A 19,516-nucleotide genomic window follows, 5' to 3' on the forward strand; every position below is an offset into this window, starting at 1 on the left:
CTTTGCAAATATTTAGCAATGCAACACTTAATTCCAGAGGCAGAATTTTTTTTTCACTTTCTGCGATGAGATTTTTTTGTAGTGAAAATTTTTCTGCAGGTCATTTTTAAATGAAATTCAGTTTTAACACGCGTGTATTTATTTAGAACAAAATAAACAAATAAAACATTTCTTTAAAACATGGTAAACTTTCACATGTAGCATCACAAATTGTTCATACCTGGAGAGGCTAAGAAATCAGCCTATTAGCCTACCTAGGTTTATGAAAGAATACCAACAGAACAAAACAAAATTTGATGACAAAAGTAAATTGGAAAGTTGTTTAAAATTTTCATGCCTTATCTGAATCATGACAGTTTAATTTTTACTTTACTGTTCCTTTAAAACACTTTTAAATCCAGTTTTATGATCAAATATACTTTGTTCTTTTGACATCCTTTGTTGAAAATCATGCACATATTTTCAGCAGAAATGCACTTCTCTGAGCTAGCAGGGAACTGACTGGTGGCTACACACGCTGTCTCTTGCCATTGGCTCACCAGTGCAGTACATTGCTGTTGACTTTAACCCAGCTGCAGTGTTTTATTTTTAGCATATAAATGGCAGGTGATACGTATGGAGTGTGTATAAGCAATATATATATATATATATAGTTTGTTTGGACATTAAAAGACAATTACAGTGAACAAGGTGTTAATATATCGAGAGTTTTTTAAAGGGACATTATAGTCGTTTTATATCTTGCAACATTCTCATTGTACATCTAAAGTTATCTTTTTTTCTCAATGTGCATCTGTTACATATTTTTTAGGCATTTTGAAATATTTTAATTTAAAAAATATATATAAGTTCCACTGCCCACGAAAATTTAAGTTGTAGAGCTCCAGTAATTCACTGAGTCTACTACCGACCTGTATTTCTGAGCGTGCGCACATCAGTGAATCTGTAGCTTCATCCTCTCTGTCTGAAGACGCGCAGGCAGCAGAGTTAGGTCACTCAATGCGTTGTGCCGCCCCTTTATGCTGATTAACAGATCAGTGTCAGTGGTTGCTATAGCAACATAGATCATAAATAAATTCCTACAGCACCCCTCACCCATCTTCTAGTATATAGATGGTTATACTCTGTGTTTTACGGGTCTGACATCCACTGGACCCCCATTGCAAAGTTTAGGCCTTCAGAGTTCCGATCACTCACAACAAAAAGAAAACACTGAGTCTCTTTACTGAGTCCCAGTAGTCAGCTATAAATCACTGTAGTTGTGACTGATCGGAACTCTGAAAGCCTCCTCTCAGAGCAGATAACGATCTGTATAGAAGGAGCATAAAAAAGTGTGCTGGAATTGCAATAAAACAGGGCAGAGCTGGTATGCAGTTTGCTGTACAATATCAGTTTCTCTGCTAGCTGTCAGTCAGTGTTGCAGTAGGAAGCCTGTCAGTGTGAGCACCCTCCTGTGAGCAATAACACATGTAATAAACGGCTAGATCACGAGTTTGGTGTTAGGGTAAAAAAGCAGCGTTAAGGGGTCCTAACGCTGCTTTTTACCGCCCGCTGGTATTACGAGTCTGGCAGGTACAGGTGTACCGCTCACTTTTTTTCCGCGACTCGAGGCTACCGCAAATCCCCTTACGTCAATTGCGTATCCTATCTTTTTAATGGGATTTGCCTAATGCTGTTATTATGAGCCTTGGAAGAAGTGAGCAGTACAGCCTCTCCTGTCCAGACTCCTACCGCATTTAAAAGTCAGTAGTTAAGAGTTTTATGGGCTAACGCTGGAACATAAAACTCTTAACTAAAGTGCTAAAAAGTACACTAACACCCATAAAAGTACACTAACACCCAATCGCCGCCACCTACATTATACCTATGAACCCCTAATCTGTTGCCCCTAACATCGCCAACACCTACATTATATTTATTAACCCCTAATCTGCCCCCCCAACGTCGCCGACACCTACCTACATTTATTAACCTCTAATCTTCCGACCCCAACGTCGCTGCTACTATAATAAATTTATTAACCCCTAAACCTAAGTCTAACCCCCCCTAACTTAAATATAATTTAAATTAAACTAAATTAATTTAACATAATTAAATAAATTAATCCTATTTAAAACTAAATACTTACCGATAAATTAACCGTAAGCTAGCTACAATATAACTAATAGTTACATTTGTATCTAGCTTAGGGTTTATTTTTATTTTACAGGCAACTTTGTATTTATTTTAACTAGGTACATGATAGTGTAGTGTTAGGTGTAATTGTAACTTAGGTTAGGATTTATTTTACAGGTAATTTTGTACTTATTTTATCTAGGTAGTTATTAAACAGTTAATAACTATTTAATAACTATTGTACCTAGTTAAAATAAATACAAAGTTGCCTGTAAAATAAAAATAAACCCTAAGCTAGATACAAATGTAACTATTAGTTATATTGTATCTAGCTTAGGGTTTATTTTATCAGTAAGTATTTAGTTTGCAATAGGATTAATTTATTTAATTATGTTAAATTAATTTCGTTTAATTTAAATTATATTTAACTTGGGGGGGGGTTAGGGTTAGACTTAGATTTAGGGGTTAATAACTTTATTATAGTGGCGGCGACGTTGGCGGCGGCAGATTAGGGGTTAATAAATGTAGGTAGGTTGCGGCGACGTTGGGGGGCAGCAGATTAGGGGTTTAAAAGTATAATGTAGGTGGCGGCGGTGTCCGGAACAGCAGATTTGGGGTTAATAATATAATGCAGGTGTCAGCGATAGCGGGGGCGGCAGATTAGGGGTTAATAAGTGTAAGATTAGGGGTGTTTAGACTCGGGTTCATGTTAGGGTGTTAGCTGTAGACATAAAATTAATTTCCCCATAGGAAACAATGGGGCTGCGTTAGGAGCTGAACGCTGCTTTTTTGCAGGTGTTAGGTTTTTTTTCAGCCAGCTCAGCCCCATTGTTTCCTATGGGGAAATCGTGCACAAGCGCATTTTGCCAGCTTACCGCTACCGTAAGCAACGCTGGTATCGAGGTGAGATGTGGAGCTAAATTTTGCTCAAAGCTCACTTTTCTGAGGCTAACGCCGGCTTAAAGAAAACTCATAATACCAGCGTTGTTTAAAGGGAGCGGTAAGAAAAAAAGGAGCGTTAGCAACGCACAGCCTTACCGACAAAACTCGTGATCTAGCCAAAAGTTTGAGAATAGCCCCTGCCACCACAGTAATTGTATATTCTATCCCAGAACAAACAGACTCTAAATAACAGGGACTCTCCTTTCTGTCCTTCTGCAGTTGAGATTTTCATGGAATAACAGGCATATGCAAGGCTTTTTTAAAACTACTGTATATATTATTGTGATTGCCTAGTGATTTCTCTGATGAAACTAATTGAAAGTGTTCATAGAGCAGGTGAATATCTTTTACAATTAACTTACCAGTGAAAGTTGCCCATTTATTTAATACTGAACTGTGGACATAGCTACTTCCCTTCCTAATTACCATGTCAGAAAGAGCTGTGATGTTACAGGGATGAAAGGGAGGCACGGTGCACAAAGATTCCTTTACAAACATAACGGCTGCAGTGCAGTGATATTAAAATAATGATTAGTGGCCACCACCTCCTCCTGCAAGATTATTGGCAGGACAGGGATCCAGAGAAGGAATAATATTTGGGGGGCACATGGCAGACTGACCGGTAAAATGCGATGCTAGTCTGGTAAAACAGTGCACTGGTAATAAGCTTATAGCACAGTGTGATATGAAAAACCCTAACACTTACTCACCTCGGATCCCAGAGCTATCAACGCAACTCCTCCCATTTTGGTGGTTAAAGTTCAGAGAAACAGCGCATCAATCCTTCACTGGTTGCATTGCACCAAACTTATTGTCAGTAACGTGCCGGTAGTTGCTAAGTATAAGGAGTGCAAACAATTGGTCAGATTACCGCCAATCATTGAGCAGAGTGACTAATATTGGCCAATCAGTTAGCGCAACGGACCTGCCAGTTCTTTCTGCAGACATGCTACATTTTCTGCGATGTCATCGTAGATCGCAGTTTGTTCTGCCTTGGGGCACTTAAAGGGACATGAAACCCACATTTTTTCTTTCAAGATTCAGAAAGAGAGTACAATTTTAAACAACTTTCTAATTTACTTCTATTATCTAATTTGCTTAATTCTCTTGATATACTTTGCTGAAAAGCATATCTAGATAGGCTCAGTGGCTTCTGATTGGTTGCTGCACATAGATGCCTCGTGTGATTGGCTCACACATGTGAATTGCTATTTCTTCAGCAAACAATATCTAAGGAATGAAGCAAATTAGATAATACAAGTAAATTATAATGTTGTTTAAAATTGTATTCTCTACTTCAGTGTTTTTCAACCAGTGTGCCGTGGCACACTAGTGTGCCATGAGAGATCCTCAGGTGTGCCGCGGCAGACTGACAACAGTGCGGGGGTGTTTGTGAATGAATGTCAATATGTCATGTATAGTTTGTAGGAGGCATGGCAGCACATGTGTGTGTGTGTGTGTATATATGTGTATACATACTGTATATATATCCTGTATTAGGCTACAATGTGTGATTTTGTAAAATTTTGGGATGGTGGTGTGCCACAGGATTTTTTTAATGTAAAAAAGTGTGCCACGGGAAAAAAAAGGTTGCAAATCACTGCTCTACTTGACTCATGAGAGAATTTTTTTGGGTTTAGTGTCCCTTTAATTACTGATATATACTGTGCATCTATACAATATTTATTGTGTGTGCAGATATTTTGCAACGCAACAATTCATTCCTGATTTATACTGTGCATATACAGGTATACCTCACTCATACAGCGGGTTAGGGACCAGAGCCCCGCTGAAAAGCGAAAACCGCCTTAAAGTGAAACAATGTGGTTTTAGCTTTCTTTTCACTTGCCAGTGCGTTTAAAAACTTGAAAACGTGTTTAAACTATCATATTTCAGGGGTGCAATATTGCTAAGTTTAGTTTAGCACAGCACAGAATTCAATTAGTATTCAATAAAAACTGTGCCTGTAAAAAAGTGACAATTACTGTAGTAAAATGTGCCAGACTATAGCACTGAGACACAGATTGCACTGTAATGAGGTAAACAGAGTTAACTGTGCATAACAAAATGGTGCCGGTCACGTTTCTCGCAATCTTACGATGAATGTAGCGCTGTTTCAAAATCCTTGGAGGTTGAACTTCAGCTCCACAAAGCGCTGTATTAGCGAAGTGCTGTAAAGTGAGGTATACCTGTATACTATTAAAATATTTACTGTAGGTGCAGATATTTTGCAATGCTTTTCCATGATGTGATAACAGGATACACACAAGTGATGTGAGAGGAGTCAGTGATGTTTTTATGTTTTATTCTTGCAGCGTGTGAATAACTCACTGACAGTGAGTGACATGACCAGGGACAAGATGACAACAGAGAGGATACTGACTCACACCCTGCAGATCATGTACCTGCTGACAGGGGAGGTGATGGAATATGTCATAATAACATCTGCATGTCCCTGTCACTGGCTGTATTTGTTTATTTACACATATTAACATCTTTTCAAATGATTAGAATATGCTGATTGCAGCCTGACATGTCCTCGCTCATTCTGTACATGGGGTATATAACCTTTTCATACTAAGGACCAAATATATGTATCTTTGTGTATATACTTTAAAAAGCAAGGGTAATCTGAAAAAAAAAAACATCCAAAAATATATTATTATATTATATTAGGCAAAAAATATTAAAATATTTATGTAAAGTTTTTAGCATTTCTTATCACTGAGGATGCCCACAAAGCTGGCACATTTCAAAAAAATTTGTTTATGCAAAAAAAAAGTTACAACCACCTAAAAAAATACTGTTAGGGGGTATAGTGGTTGTGGGGAATTACTGTAATGGGACCTGGCAATTTAGAGGTTAAATGCTATGAGGGTGTGTCAGTTTATGTGTTTATTGCAGAGGGGTTATGGAGCCTATAATGCCAGTGGAACTGCTTGCAGTAACAGTTTACAGCTTTTAAAAAGCAATATTAAAAATGTATCAGTCTAGGCATTGTGCACGTGATATTCAGCTGGGAATATCATGGTAATTTTTTCCAGCACACTATTTAGCGCATCTCATTATAAGCATGTGATGCACTAACTAAGTTGCCCACGACAAACAAGTCTTTCAGAAATATTTTAACCGGTGAATTCTAATACCAAATTGAAAAATACTAAAACGCTGACCAAAGTCTCTCTTGACTTGTAATCTAGATTGTAATAGTTTGTTCTGGTTAGTGGTGGCAAATATTTGTCTCTAAAGGTCACATTCCAGCCTTTGGTCTTTGGTTAAAATTTTCTCTATAGAATTTCACCATTACAGGAAAAATCCACCCCCCCCTATTGCAGCAGCATTCACCAACTGATTATAGAGGTGTGCACTGCTGGGGAATGTGACATTATACTAGTGCCAGGGCTCAGTAACTCTTTTTATTTACCTGTCTGGCCCTTTGAGTATTTTCCTAACTTTTTTCTGTGTCTCTGTATGTATCCTTGCTCTGTCAGTAAAAGTGTGTGACAGAACCAGTCCCTGTGTCAGTGCTGAATGAGTTGTGTGTATTTCAGGTGCCTATAAAGTGTGATGATGTTGCTGTGTATTTCTCTATGGAGGAGTGGGAGTATATAGAGGGACACAAGGAGCTTTACAAGGACGTCATGATGGAGACTCACCAAGCACTAAGGACTATGGAGATCCCAGGAAATGAGAGCTCAGGTAACGCTGTGTAGTAATAAATATCTCACTGAGGAAATGCACAAACACTACTGATGTGAATGATAGAGAGTAAATCTACAGTGAATCCGTCATGTGTGATCTAATGAGCTGTCTGATTATAAACAATTTTTATACTGAATAAATATTAAAACATTTTTTTCAAGGGTGTGAGAGGCAAAAAGTTTGTCAGGGATATTAATGCAATTACAGTATATATGAATATTTTTATATGCACACATTTATTTACAGTGATGATGATAAACTCTCCCTTTATAAAAACAGATCTGGAATGTTAGTGATATTTTAGATGGCATTTAAAGGGACATTATACACTCATTTTTTCTTTGCATAAATGTTTTGTAGATGATCTATTTATATAGCCCATAAAGGTTTTTTGTTTTTTTTTTAAAATGTATAGTTTTGCTTATTTTTAAAGAACATTGCTCTGATTTTCAGACTCCTAACCAAGCCCCAAAGTTTTATGTGAATACTGTCAGCTACCTTCTCCAGCTTGCTCCTGCTTGTGTAAACTGTCTTTTCATATGCAAAAGAAGGGGGGGGGGGGGAGTGTCTTATTTCCCACTTTCAGTGGGCTTTCCAGCTACCTTTTCAACGGAGCTAAACTGAGAGCTTCTAAGTAAGTTTTTAAACCGTTTTATACTGGATTTTTATATCAGTATCTGTGCATCTTATTCTTTATAGTAGTGTCTATTGCATGCAGTTATATGAAAATGAGTGTATACTGTCCCTTTAAGTAATCAGTTGTAATGAAGATGCACAATAACACTTTTTAATATAGATATAAAATTCAAATGCTCCGCTACCCACTTCAAAAGTCAATTTTTTTCTGTGAGCTAACAGTTTGTATTGTTGTCCAATTAGTGCTCTCCCCATATGTAACTTTTGTTGTAGCTAGAATACTGATTGGACTACCATTGAAACCGCTAGCTCACAGAAAATGTAATGTTAAACTGGCTGGCGGAGCGCGAGGTATTTGAACTTCATATCTATATTAAAAACCCTATGAGTGCTAAGCACTTTCCCACCTGGGTGCTAAGGTGATTTAAGGTTTTTGCATGGTGACGTAATCACATCATTGCGCGTGACTTCACCGCACAAAACCTGAAGCCCCGGTGATGCCTGTCACTATGCAGGCCCGATCGTCGGAGTAGGAGCGGGTAGGAGCCCTCAGATCTCCCTTAAGGTGGGAGAGTGCTAGCGACGGCTCTGAGCCGCCGTTAGCACCAGAGTGGGACACTCTGCGACGGCTCAGAGCCGTTGTTAGCACTCAAGGGGTTAAAAAGTAAGTTATAGCGCATCTTCATTACAACTGATGAATTAAACTCCATTTAAAACATCACTAACATTCAGCATCTGATTTTTTAAAGGGGAGACTTTACTATCACTTTAGCCCCTTAAGGACCAAGGACGTACAGGGTACGTCCTAGAAAAACTGTCACTTAATGACCAAGGATGTACCCTGTACTTCCTCAGGGTTTTAAAGCGCTGGAAGTGATCATGATCGCTTCCAGGCGCTTTTAGGGTATTGTATTGATGCCTCGATATTGAGGCATCCTGCAATACCCTTTTTTTAAGCGTGCGTGCGACCACTAAGCAAGAAGTCCTAGGAGACAGCGGGGGAATAATGTTGGGAAAGAGATCGAGGAGGGTATTGAGGGGGGACAGCTACACTACATAAAAATTTGGGATTTCTAAAAAAAAAAAGTCAACGTTTATTGCAAAGTGGGACAGCTGCCAGTACCCAAAATGGTGGCAAATAGTTAGAGGGGGGAGGGTTAGAGAGCTGTTTGGGGGGGGGGGGCTCAGGGAGGTTGGGTGGTATATTAGAGCAATTTCTATTCACATGTCATTGACTAGCAACATAATAGGTAACTGAATCCTATTATAAAATATATATTTCAATACTTGCACATTACTAATTAGTAACTAGACAGTTACTCATTATTTCTTGATTTTCACTTTTATTCACTCTTATCCTCTAAGTATTTGTACCATAACTTTTGATTTTTAATATTACTAATCTTTTTTAATACTTATTATCACAATTATAATATTCACCCTTGAGTGTAATCTATAAGTAGCAATCTTTGACATAGATTATCATGATCTTCTGGCTCTATATATAACCAGGCATTTGGCCCCTTATGATTAATGATTCTATAGTAAAACACTTTACATCATTTTTGTAGTTCAGAAGTGTACCTTCTTTTTCATCAGTAAAGATTGTCTGCAAGTCCGCAACATTTAATATTGCAAATAGAATTCAATCAATAATCAAACTACTTTATGAGGTCAGTTCATTGTAAAAAATTACAGTTAATAACGATAAAGAGAATATATATCTCTATTTAGGAGTATCTTACAATGTTGACTTTTCATTTGGTAAAAATATGTAAACAGCATTGATCAGCATCAATGTATATGACAGAATATCTTTTTGAATATTCACTATATTTGTTGCGAACAATTTATCTCTTTGTTTGTAAAAATTCCACTCATATGTTGTATATAGACCATAACTTCATAGCATATTCCAACTTTGTTAAAAGCACCCTATTTAGGAATTTTCAGATATTTCTGAATATGCATACAATTGTATATATTATTTTCATCACATGCATCAGTAGTGCTATTCAGGCACTTCTTTGCATTATGTTGTCTTTTTCTCTTTATCATACAATTGTTCTCATTATTTTCCATAATCTACTGATATGTCGTATCTATATTAAAAAAACCTTTACGTCCAGGGTTTAAATATGATCAATGATATTTTTGTATTATAATGCACAAATAGTGCTTATACGGCACTTTCACGTACCAGGGTTTTTTTCAAGTTTTTCAACTACGATCGTTCTTATTATCTCTTGTATTTTACCCAAACTTGTATTTATGCTTACAATAACTCCTAAGTTCCGAGTTTCAATATGATCAATTATATCTTTGTAAGCGAATGTAACACACGATCCGAATCTTTTGTTTACACTACTCTGTGATCGTCCAATCGTCACAGAGCAGTTCTCACACACCCCCAGTATACTAACTGTGACTGGTTCTACCGCTGCTGGAAACACGCCCTATGACTCACGCCCTCCGGTTGCGCTGTAAGATAATCCACGTCAGAGTTAACCGGTTTGACTGACAGATCCTTGAACCAATCGGATACCTGTTTTCTATAATGGGCAACCTATGATGTTAGGAAGGTGGGCTCAATAGGCACATAAATCACGCCGGGTAGCGGCGGCCCGCACCCCCTCTGAGGAAGCGTTCTGTGAAACGCGCATCAGGGGTCCAGCAGGAGCAGCTTTGTCTCTCCTGTCTGCCATTTTTAACTTGCTTACCCTTGTCTTAAAACTAGAAATTTTCTGCTAATAGCTGGTCAATCATGGTGCCTACTTTAGACTAACAGTTAAAAGTTAATCAGCCCTCGGATTGTAAGGGCTTAGCTTACTCTTTATATAATTTTAAGTATGCCCATATTGATCTATATATCTATATACAACAAAACAAATATGCATGACTGGGTTTAAGTGTTTTTAATTTTCTAACCGCTACTACTGTGTGAATGTTGGTTCCTAGTTGCTTTAATAAAGATTTCAAGGTATGAATGTTATGGAACTTTTTAAAACATATAATGTAATATTTATCTGAATCCATTATTTGGTGTTCATATGATATATAATCTGTGGCAATCTCTGCTGTGAATTCTATTGTATTCTTTATACAATTAGTTTTTCTAGTTGTTTGGTATATGGGGAGCCTACACTGCAGAAAATATATTTAAAAAAAAAATTATACTGGCAGACTTTCTGCCAGTATACCAGTAGTACTAAAGATGGTGGTGACAATAGTGAGGTGGGGGAGGGAAGAGAGCTGTTTGAGAGGGATCAGGGGGTGGGATGTGTCGGGTGGAGACTGATCTCTACACTAAAGCTCAAATTAACCCTTCAAGCTCCCTACAAGCTGCTTAATTAACCCCTTCACTGCTGGGCATAATACAAATGTGGTGCGCAGCGGCATTTAGTTGCCTTTTAATTACCAAAAAGTAATGCCAAAGCCATAAATGTCTGCTATTTCTGAACAAAGTGGATACCAGAGAAGCATTTACAACCATTTGTGCCATAATTGCACAAGCTGTTTGTAAATAATTTTAGTGAGAAACCTAAAAATTGTGAAAATGTTAGTACAAAAAGTTAACGATTTTTTTATTTGATCGCATTTGGCGGTGAAATAGTGGCATGAAATATACCAAAATGGACCTAGATTAATACTTTGGGTTGTCTACTAAAAAAAATATATACATGTAAAGGGTTATTCAGAGATTCCTGACAGATATCAGTGTTACAATGTAGCTTATGCAAATAAAAAAAAAATGGTTTGTAAATAACAAAATGTACTTATTGCTCTATAACTTGCAAAAAAAAAAGCAAAGAACATGTAAAGATTGGGTATTTCTAAATTGAGGACAAAATTTAGAAACTATTTAGCAGGGATAGGCAAGTTGTCCGTGCGCGGGCCCTGGTGTCCGTGACTGGCCCTTGCAGTGTCCACCACACAGTTTATGGTGCGGAGGGGTAGGACAGATGAATGTTGGTCCTGACTCTTCGGCTTGACGTACGCAGCGCCACATTTAGCAGGATTGGGCCCGTGCCCGTGGGATGCCACTCAGTAGCGAAAAAGTGAGTGAAAGAGATGGAAGTAGCAAGCTGCCTGCAGTGCAGCCTGTGTCAATCACCCATGAGTCATGACCCGCCCTCATTCCTTGATCTGTGCGGCAGCGTTGGTGCTGGTGTCTGTGTGTAGAAGACCGCTGTCTACTCTGAAAAACCTTACCTAGCCAAGTAAGTAACCAACCATGATGATTATTCTATTAATATAAAGGTGGGTGGTTTTGGTCACGAGATGCAGAGCCCACCAGCAGCCTCTTTAAACTTGCTGCTCTGTCTCCAATTATTCTCAGACAGTATCATGTGTACTATCAGCAGGAGCCTCCAGGATTCTATTTAAACAGGGGTTCCAGACTCCCCCCAATCCTGTGTCCCAGGAGCAGGAGCCTCCTGGAGACACATGATACTATCTGAGAAGGATTGGAGTCAAAGCAGCCAATCGTAAGAGCCTGCTGTTCTCTTTGCACTGGAACCCCCAGTGAATATGTTAACAGCCAGGGGGTCTGCATGCTGAGACCACCCAGGGGAGAGTGAAGGGTTAAAACAGGCTCTCTGTAGAGAATATATCTAGGAGAGGTTTTAACAATTCTGTCCTGCTTGTACTCAGGTGGAATCCAGTCCTGCTTCACCACAGATACATATTTTATTTCTGGGTGCTGATGAGAGTACATGAAAAGTGCTGCCCATGCTATATGGAGCATTGCTATGCTGCAGGGGGGATATCCAGTGAGAGAGGGATTATAAATAAACTGCCCTGACTAGTTAATTGGTGTCTGTAATGCCGCTCTCCTGACTTATAGAAACATAGAATGTGTCAGCAGATAGGAACCCTTCGGCCCATCTAGTCTGCCCAAATTTCTGAATACTATCATTAGTTCCTGGCCTTATATTATATCTAGCATAGCCTTATGCCTATCCCATGCATGTTTAAACTCCTTCACTGTCTCTACCACATCTGCTGGGTGGCTGTTTCACCATCCACTACCCTCTCGGTAAAGTGAGTGTTTTTTATGTTTCTAATTTGAAATGTACCTTGGTGTCCTTCACTAAGGTCTGTACTTTTGAAAATATTCGCCACAGCCCTAGTCTGTGCATATCCCTGCTATTTAGCATGGGTGTTTTTTGGTGGTTGTAGATGTGTAACAGATTTTGGGGGTCAAAGTTAGAAAAATGTGTTTTTCTTCAATTTTTTTCTAGTAATTTATAAGATATGATGAAAATAATGGTATCTTTAGAAAGTCCATTTAATGTACAGTAAATGAGTAAGAGGAAAGTTACAGCTAAACACAAACACTGCAGAAATGTAAAATTAGCCCTAGTCCCAAACGGTAAGAAAATTGTCACTAAGCGGTTAAAGGGACACTAAACCCAATTTTTTTTTCTTTCATGAATTAGATTGAGAATACAATTTTAAACAACATTCAAATTTACTTCTATTATCTAATTTGCTTCATTCTTTAGATATCCTTTTTTTTTAAGAAATAGTGATTTACATGGGTGAGCCAATCACACAAGGCATCTATGTGCAGCCACCAATCAACAGCTAATATGCCTCTCTAGATATGCTTTACAGCAAAGGATAACAAGAGAATGAAGCAAATTAGATAATAGAAGTAAATTAGACAGTTGTTTTTTTAAAGGGACATAAAACCCCAAAAAATAATTTCATGATTCAGATAGAGAATACAATTTTTTTTTTCCTTTTTATTATTAATTTTCAACATAATACATTAAATCAAAATTATTTTCAACATACAGTACATCATTTAACCATAAACATTATTGTATCCACAATTGTTGATATTATTAATTCCACTAAAACTACAATCTCTAGATCTAGTACAGAAAAAAGAAAAGAAGAAAAAACATCTGCCTGTAGGGATTGAAAATTAAAAAATTAATACTTTTAGAGAGCCAAAAACATAATCCATCCCCATACTTAGGCATCATATTAGAGATTCCAGGGTTAATTGCCACTTACCAACCAGTAGCCAACCCACACTCCATTTATATTTATAATCAATTAGCCTAATTGGTTACGACTTTAATTTATATATTATGCCTGTATTAGTGGATTAAATCCTTCACTAGCCTACCTCCTAATTTCCTTCCACTTTCCTTTTTTCCTCCCTCTTCTCCCTCTTCCCACCATCACAGTTGAATCAATTGGCTATTATCCATTTCTCATGAAGCATAAAAAAAAAAAAAAAAAAGGGGAGACCCCCCGAGAGGAGAGCAAGGGATAGAGAAAAGGGCGGGAGTAAGGATCGCTTCTCTTCCCTACTTTAATTACCATATCCCCAAAAGTACTAGTTCTGAATTCTGGAAAGGGAGAATTATCTGATCAATTTCTGGAGCTGGAAGTGCTTTAATAAATGCTGCCCACTTGTTGAAAAATAATCTAATGTCAGCATCCTTATCAATATTGGTATCTCGCTGTTCTAAAATACATTGTTTCTTAAGGAAATTTTTAATCTCCATTATTGTTGGTAACTCTCTTAATTTCCATTTTTTAAATATCAAATATCTGGCTGATAGAATAACTGAAATAACTAATTTTTCATTAGGCTGAGGAGCTTCCTGATTCTTTAAACAAAATACCGCCTGTGTCAGTGACAGATCCAGAGGGGAGATCTTAAGTGATGTCTTCATCCAGAATTCTATTCTGCGCCAGAGCTGCCCAATCAAAGGGCAGTACCACATCATATGAATCAAGTCTGCAGCTATCAGAGAGCATTTGGGACATTTATTAAAATTCAAATTCCGGAGTTTATATCCTTTTTCAGGGGTATAATAGTACTTATGTAGGAGTTTGAGATGCGCCTCTCTCCATGTAGCTGAAATCGTAGCTTGAGACACTTTATGTATAGAGGATTGTATAAATTTGCTATCAACATTGTCCTGTGGTAACATTATATTCCAGTCGTTGGCCACTTTTTCAAGAACATGTGTCCCTTTGCTCGTTCCCAGCAGTTGATAGCATGGGGAGGTGGACATTAACCCTTTTTTCACTAGGGAAAGCCAGCCCTCTAAGTTGCCTAGATCCCAGCACCACTTAGCTGTCCTCATTAAATCAATAATATAGTGTCTTATCTGCAAATACGCAAAGAACTCTTTATTAGAAAGATTTAACTCATTTTTGAGCTCTTCAAAAGGTTTTATACATTTTTTCTTTTGGTCCACAAAATATACAATCTTGTCTAGACCTGATGAATGCCAGTCTCTAAAAACCCGTGAATCCAGGCCCGCCTGGAATTTTGGGTTGCCTCTTAGAGGCAGATATTGTGAAACCTGACAGTTTATTCCTAGTAGTTTTCCTATCTTCCACCAGGCCTTTAGTGGGTTAGATAACATTTTTAATTCTCTAATGCTAATTGGCCATTCTTTTGGCTCACAATGAATCAAAGCCCTTGGTAAATATGGGTCACAAATTTTTTCTTCAAGTTCATTGTTCACCACATAGTCCTTAAGAAAGATCCAGTCAGCTACTGTTCGTGCTAGAGAAGCGAGATTGTACAATCTCACATCTGGCAAAGCAAAACCTCCATAGGTTTTTGAAGAAGATAATTTACTCAATGAGATCCTAGGTTTTCTGCTCTGCCAGATAAATTTTCGAAGCATGCTATTTATTACCCGAACATCTCTCTCTAGAAGCATTATTGCTGTATTCTGTAAAACATATAACAATTTAGGGAAGAGAACCATTTTAAACAGCGCTATTCTTCCAGATATAGAGAGTGGTAGATTTTCCCATGTTCTGAGTTTTTCTTTAAAATTTAATAAAACTGGAGGGATGTTAAGGCTATACAAGTCTTTTGGGTTACTTGGGATATTAATACCAAGATATTTAAATGAGTTTTTGACCACACGAAAAGGAATATTTCTCAGGGAGTTATTGTTTCTTCTTAGCCATTGTAATTCTGATTTTGTGGTATTTATTCTATAACCTGAAAATGAGCTAAATTGATCAATGATTCGTAATAGCTTAGGTATATTAGATTTAGTATCTGATAGATAGATATGTATGTCATCGGCGTAGAGGGCTAGTTTTAGTTCATAGTTACCTATTTTGATACCTTCTAGATGTTGTCTAATCATGGTTGCTAATGGTTCGATGCAGAGGTTAAAGAGGAGGGGGGAGAGGGGACAGCCCTGGCGGGTTCCCCTGCCCAAAGTGACTTGCGCAGAAAGAATATTATTAACAATTATTTTTGTATGAGGTTTGTCATATAAATTTTTAATAAAGTTAAGAAAACATCCTCTGAAACCAAACTTTTCCAGAGAAAGGAAGAGGTGGTCATGTTGAACTGAGTCAAATGCCTTCTCTGCATCGAATGAGATTACCGCTAGGTCAGGTATCAGTCCCCTCTCCCCCCCCCCCCCTCCGCCACCCCTGCTCTAAAAAAGAATTCTGATACCACCAGGACCTCTCTGATTTTAGCTGAAGAGTTACGGGCATTTAGGAATCCAGCTTGATCCTTATGAATAATGTTAACTAATATTTTTTGCAATCTTTGGGCAAGAATAGAAGTAAAAGTCTTATAATCAGAATTTAATAAGGCAATAGGCCTAAATGACTCCTTCTGGGATGGATCCTTCCCTCCCTTAAGAATTAAAGTTGTGTAGGAGGCTGAAAAAGATTTTGCTACTGTCCCTCCCTCAATATACATGATTCAGATAGAGAATACAATTTTAAACAACTTTCTAATTCTATTATTTGATTTGTTTTATTCTCTTGGCATCAATTGTTGAAGGAGCAGCAATGCACTACTGGTTTCTAACTAAACACATGGGTGAGCCAGTGACAATCGATATATATATATATATATATATATATATATATATATATGCAGCGACCAATCAGCAGCTAGATCCTAGATTATATGCTGCTCATGACTTTTGATAGATAAACCTTTTAGCAAAGAATAACAAGAGAATGAAGCAAATTAAATAATAGAAGTAAATTGGAAAGTTGTTTAAAATCGTATTCTCTATCTGAATCATGAAAGAAAATGTTTGTGTTTCAAGTCCCTTTAATTGCATGCGCTTTCTAAATCATGAAATAAAAAAAATGTTTCCTGTCCTTTTAAGCAACAGACTAGAAGGAAATGCATGTCACATTCTTAGGTTGTTATGCGCATTGGCTGAATGTAAATGTTAAAGGGACAGTCTACACCAGAATTTTTATTGTTTTAAAAGATAGATAATCCCTTTATTACCCATTCCCCAGTTTTGCATAACCAACACAGTTATATTAATATACTTTTAACCTCTGTGATTATCTTGTATCTAAGCCTCTGCAAACGGCCCCTTTATTTCAGTTCTTTTGACAGACTTGCAGTTTAGCCAATCAGTGCCTGCTCCCAGATAACTTCACGTGCACGAGCACAGTGTTATCTATATGAAATACATGAACTAACACCCTCTAGTGGTGAAAAACTGTTAAAATGCATTCTGAAAAGAGGTGGCCTTCAAGGTCTAAGAAATTAGCATATGAACCTCCTAGGTTAAGCTTTAAACTAAGAATACCAAGAGAACAAAGCAAAATTGGTGATAAAAGTAAATTGGAAAATTGTATAAAATGACATGCTCTATCTGAATCATGAAAGTTTATTTTGGCCTAGACTGTACCTTTTAAATGTAGGTTTATCAAGCAACAGATCATCTTTAACCCTTTGAGTGCTAAGCACTTTCCCACCTGGGTGCTAAGATTTTTTTTTTTCAGAACCCCAAGACTTACACTGTTGGAAAGTCTAGGCGATTACCTTTCCGACAGTGGGTCTTGGGGGTCTGTAGCTGCTTAGATGCCTGAGATACAGGCTTCTAAGCAGCATGCCCCCTGCTCCTATACTTAACATTGTTAAGTATAAATAAAGTTGCACAGTGACGTCACCGTGGATGGGAACCCTCAGATCTCCCTCAAGGTGGGAGAGTGCTAATGATGGCTCTGAGCCGTCATTAGCACCAGAATGGGAAACTCTGTGACGGTTCAGGGCCGTCATTAGCACTCAAAGGGTTAAAAAAAAAATCAAATAGAATACATTGTACAAAAATAAACTAAATGTATTCTCTATTGGAACTAACAGGTCACAGTGATGAAAATCTAGACACAGGAACACAAAGAGAACTTGTACAGTATATTCAGCCATCAGATGTCTCTACAAGTGAGTGATCTATTGTATAAGCTTCACACTTAAAAAAACAACCTCTGATTCTGATATTATTTCACCCTATAAAAATAATGAGCCTCAGTACAGACAGGTTTAAATTATAAAAACTATTTGGTTCATAAACATACTTTGTCTTCCCTTCTCTCTCACCCTCTGCTGCATGCAAATACTACACACACACACACGCTCTCTCTTCTCTCTCACCCTCTGCTTCATGTGAATAGTACACACACATGCCCTCTCTTCTCTCTCACCCTCTGCTTTAGGTGCTGTCGGAATACTATTCTGTATTGTCTCCTAACATGGGGCTGTGGGACTACTAGTGATGGATTGTCCCCATGTCATGTATAGGATCTGTTTAAATACTAGTGATATATGTCTTGATCAAGTATAGGGGCTTTTTGTATTCTAGTGCTGGATTGTCTATATGTCAGGTGTAGGGGCTTTTGGTTCAATAGTTCTGTATTGTTCCCATGTCAGTTACAGAGGCTGTTGGAATACAAGTGCTGTATTGCCTCCATATCAGGTATAGGGGCTGTTGATATACTAGTGCTGTATTGTGGCTACAAAATATAACAGAAGCAGCCGAGCTGTAAATATGTGACAATATAAGTACAGGTGAGTATACATGTGTGACATGGCTGTGGGAATCAGGCCACAGGTGAGTGTACGTATGTGACATGTAAGGGACGCAGGACATTTGTGACGTGTCTGAGGGAAACAGGGCACAGGTAAGTGTATGTGTGATGTGTCTCACTTTTAGTTCTACTACTCCCACCCAATAAAACACATAGATGAAAACTCACCTGTTATTTGTGGTGATTGTGATATAACTTATGTAGGGCTGAATTCTAAATATAATTATAGCCCTGAAAACTGCTTCAGCACAAGGGTATTAAATGGCTCAGCAGTTAAAGGGGTAGGAAAGTCAAAATTAAACTTGCATGATTCAGATAGAGCATACCATTTTAAGACACTTTTAATTTCACTTCCATTTTAAAATGTGCTTCGTTCATTTGGTATCCTTTGTTGAAAAGGAATACGCAAATATCCTACACTAGTGGAATTAGCTGCTGATTAGTGTTTGCACACATTTGTCTATTGTGATTGGCTAACTAGATGTGTTGATCTAGCTGCCAGCAGTGCAATGCTGTTCCTTCAGCAAAGGTTTAAAAAATAATGAAGCAAATTTGATAATAGACGTAAATTGGAAAGTTGTTTAAAAGTGTATGTTCTATCCAAATCATGAAAGAAAATAATTAAGATAATTAAATGGGCTAAAGTGAGATTTTAATAAGCAATGGAGAATGGATTTTATTTTCAAAATTCACAAAATCCTATAATACGCCTCACTTAGGAATTGGTTACAATTGGGGCTGTATTTGCAGCGAGTAAAATAACTGATACTAATTAACTCACTTTACTGCATGACGCCGGTTGTATTTACTGTTGTGCTGATGTCATTATATTGAATCTTTCTTACTGATGTGACTGCTAGTGATGTTGGCTCAGGTGTATTTACCTTAAATTACACAATATTTCACATTTTGTTTTATTAAACTATGTTTTAAAAAGAAACTACAGAAATTGTAAAGAGTTATTTATTTATTCTTTTTTTTTTTTTTTTCAGATGACAATTATGCTAAGATTTCATGTAACACGGAACAATCCGAAGAACAGTGGCAAATAAATATGCCAGAAGCTGCAAAGCTTGAACTATGTGACAATATAAGTACAGGTAGGTGTAAGTTTGTGACATGTCTGTGGGAAGCAGGAGATAGGTGAGTGTACATGTGTCACATGTCTGAGGAAAGCAGGGCACATGTGAGTATACGCCTCTTATATGTCTAAGAGAAGCAGAGCACAGGTGAGTGTATATGCGTGACACGTGAGAGGGATGCTGGG

General features: G+C 37.6%; 1 protein-coding gene across 1 annotated transcript in view; it reads left to right on the top strand.

Moving 5' to 3' along the window:
* The window catches only part of LOC128655638 (zinc finger protein OZF-like), a 30,168-nt gene that overhangs the window by 3,925 nt on the left and 6,727 nt on the right, over window positions 1-19,516 (top strand). Inside the window, exons 3-5 of the mRNA XM_053709229.1 lie at window positions 5,373-5,477; window positions 6,609-6,756; window positions 19,242-19,349. Of these exons, the coding sequence (XP_053565204.1) occupies window positions 5,373-5,477; window positions 6,609-6,756; window positions 19,242-19,349 (361 nt within the window). The remainder of the gene's footprint in view (window positions 1-5,372; window positions 5,478-6,608; window positions 6,757-19,241; window positions 19,350-19,516) is intronic.

This window comes from Bombina bombina, chromosome 4, assembly GCF_027579735.1.
Source record: "Bombina bombina isolate aBomBom1 chromosome 4, aBomBom1.pri, whole genome shotgun sequence".
Classification (NCBI taxonomy): Eukaryota; Metazoa; Chordata; class Amphibia; order Anura; family Bombinatoridae; genus Bombina; species Bombina bombina.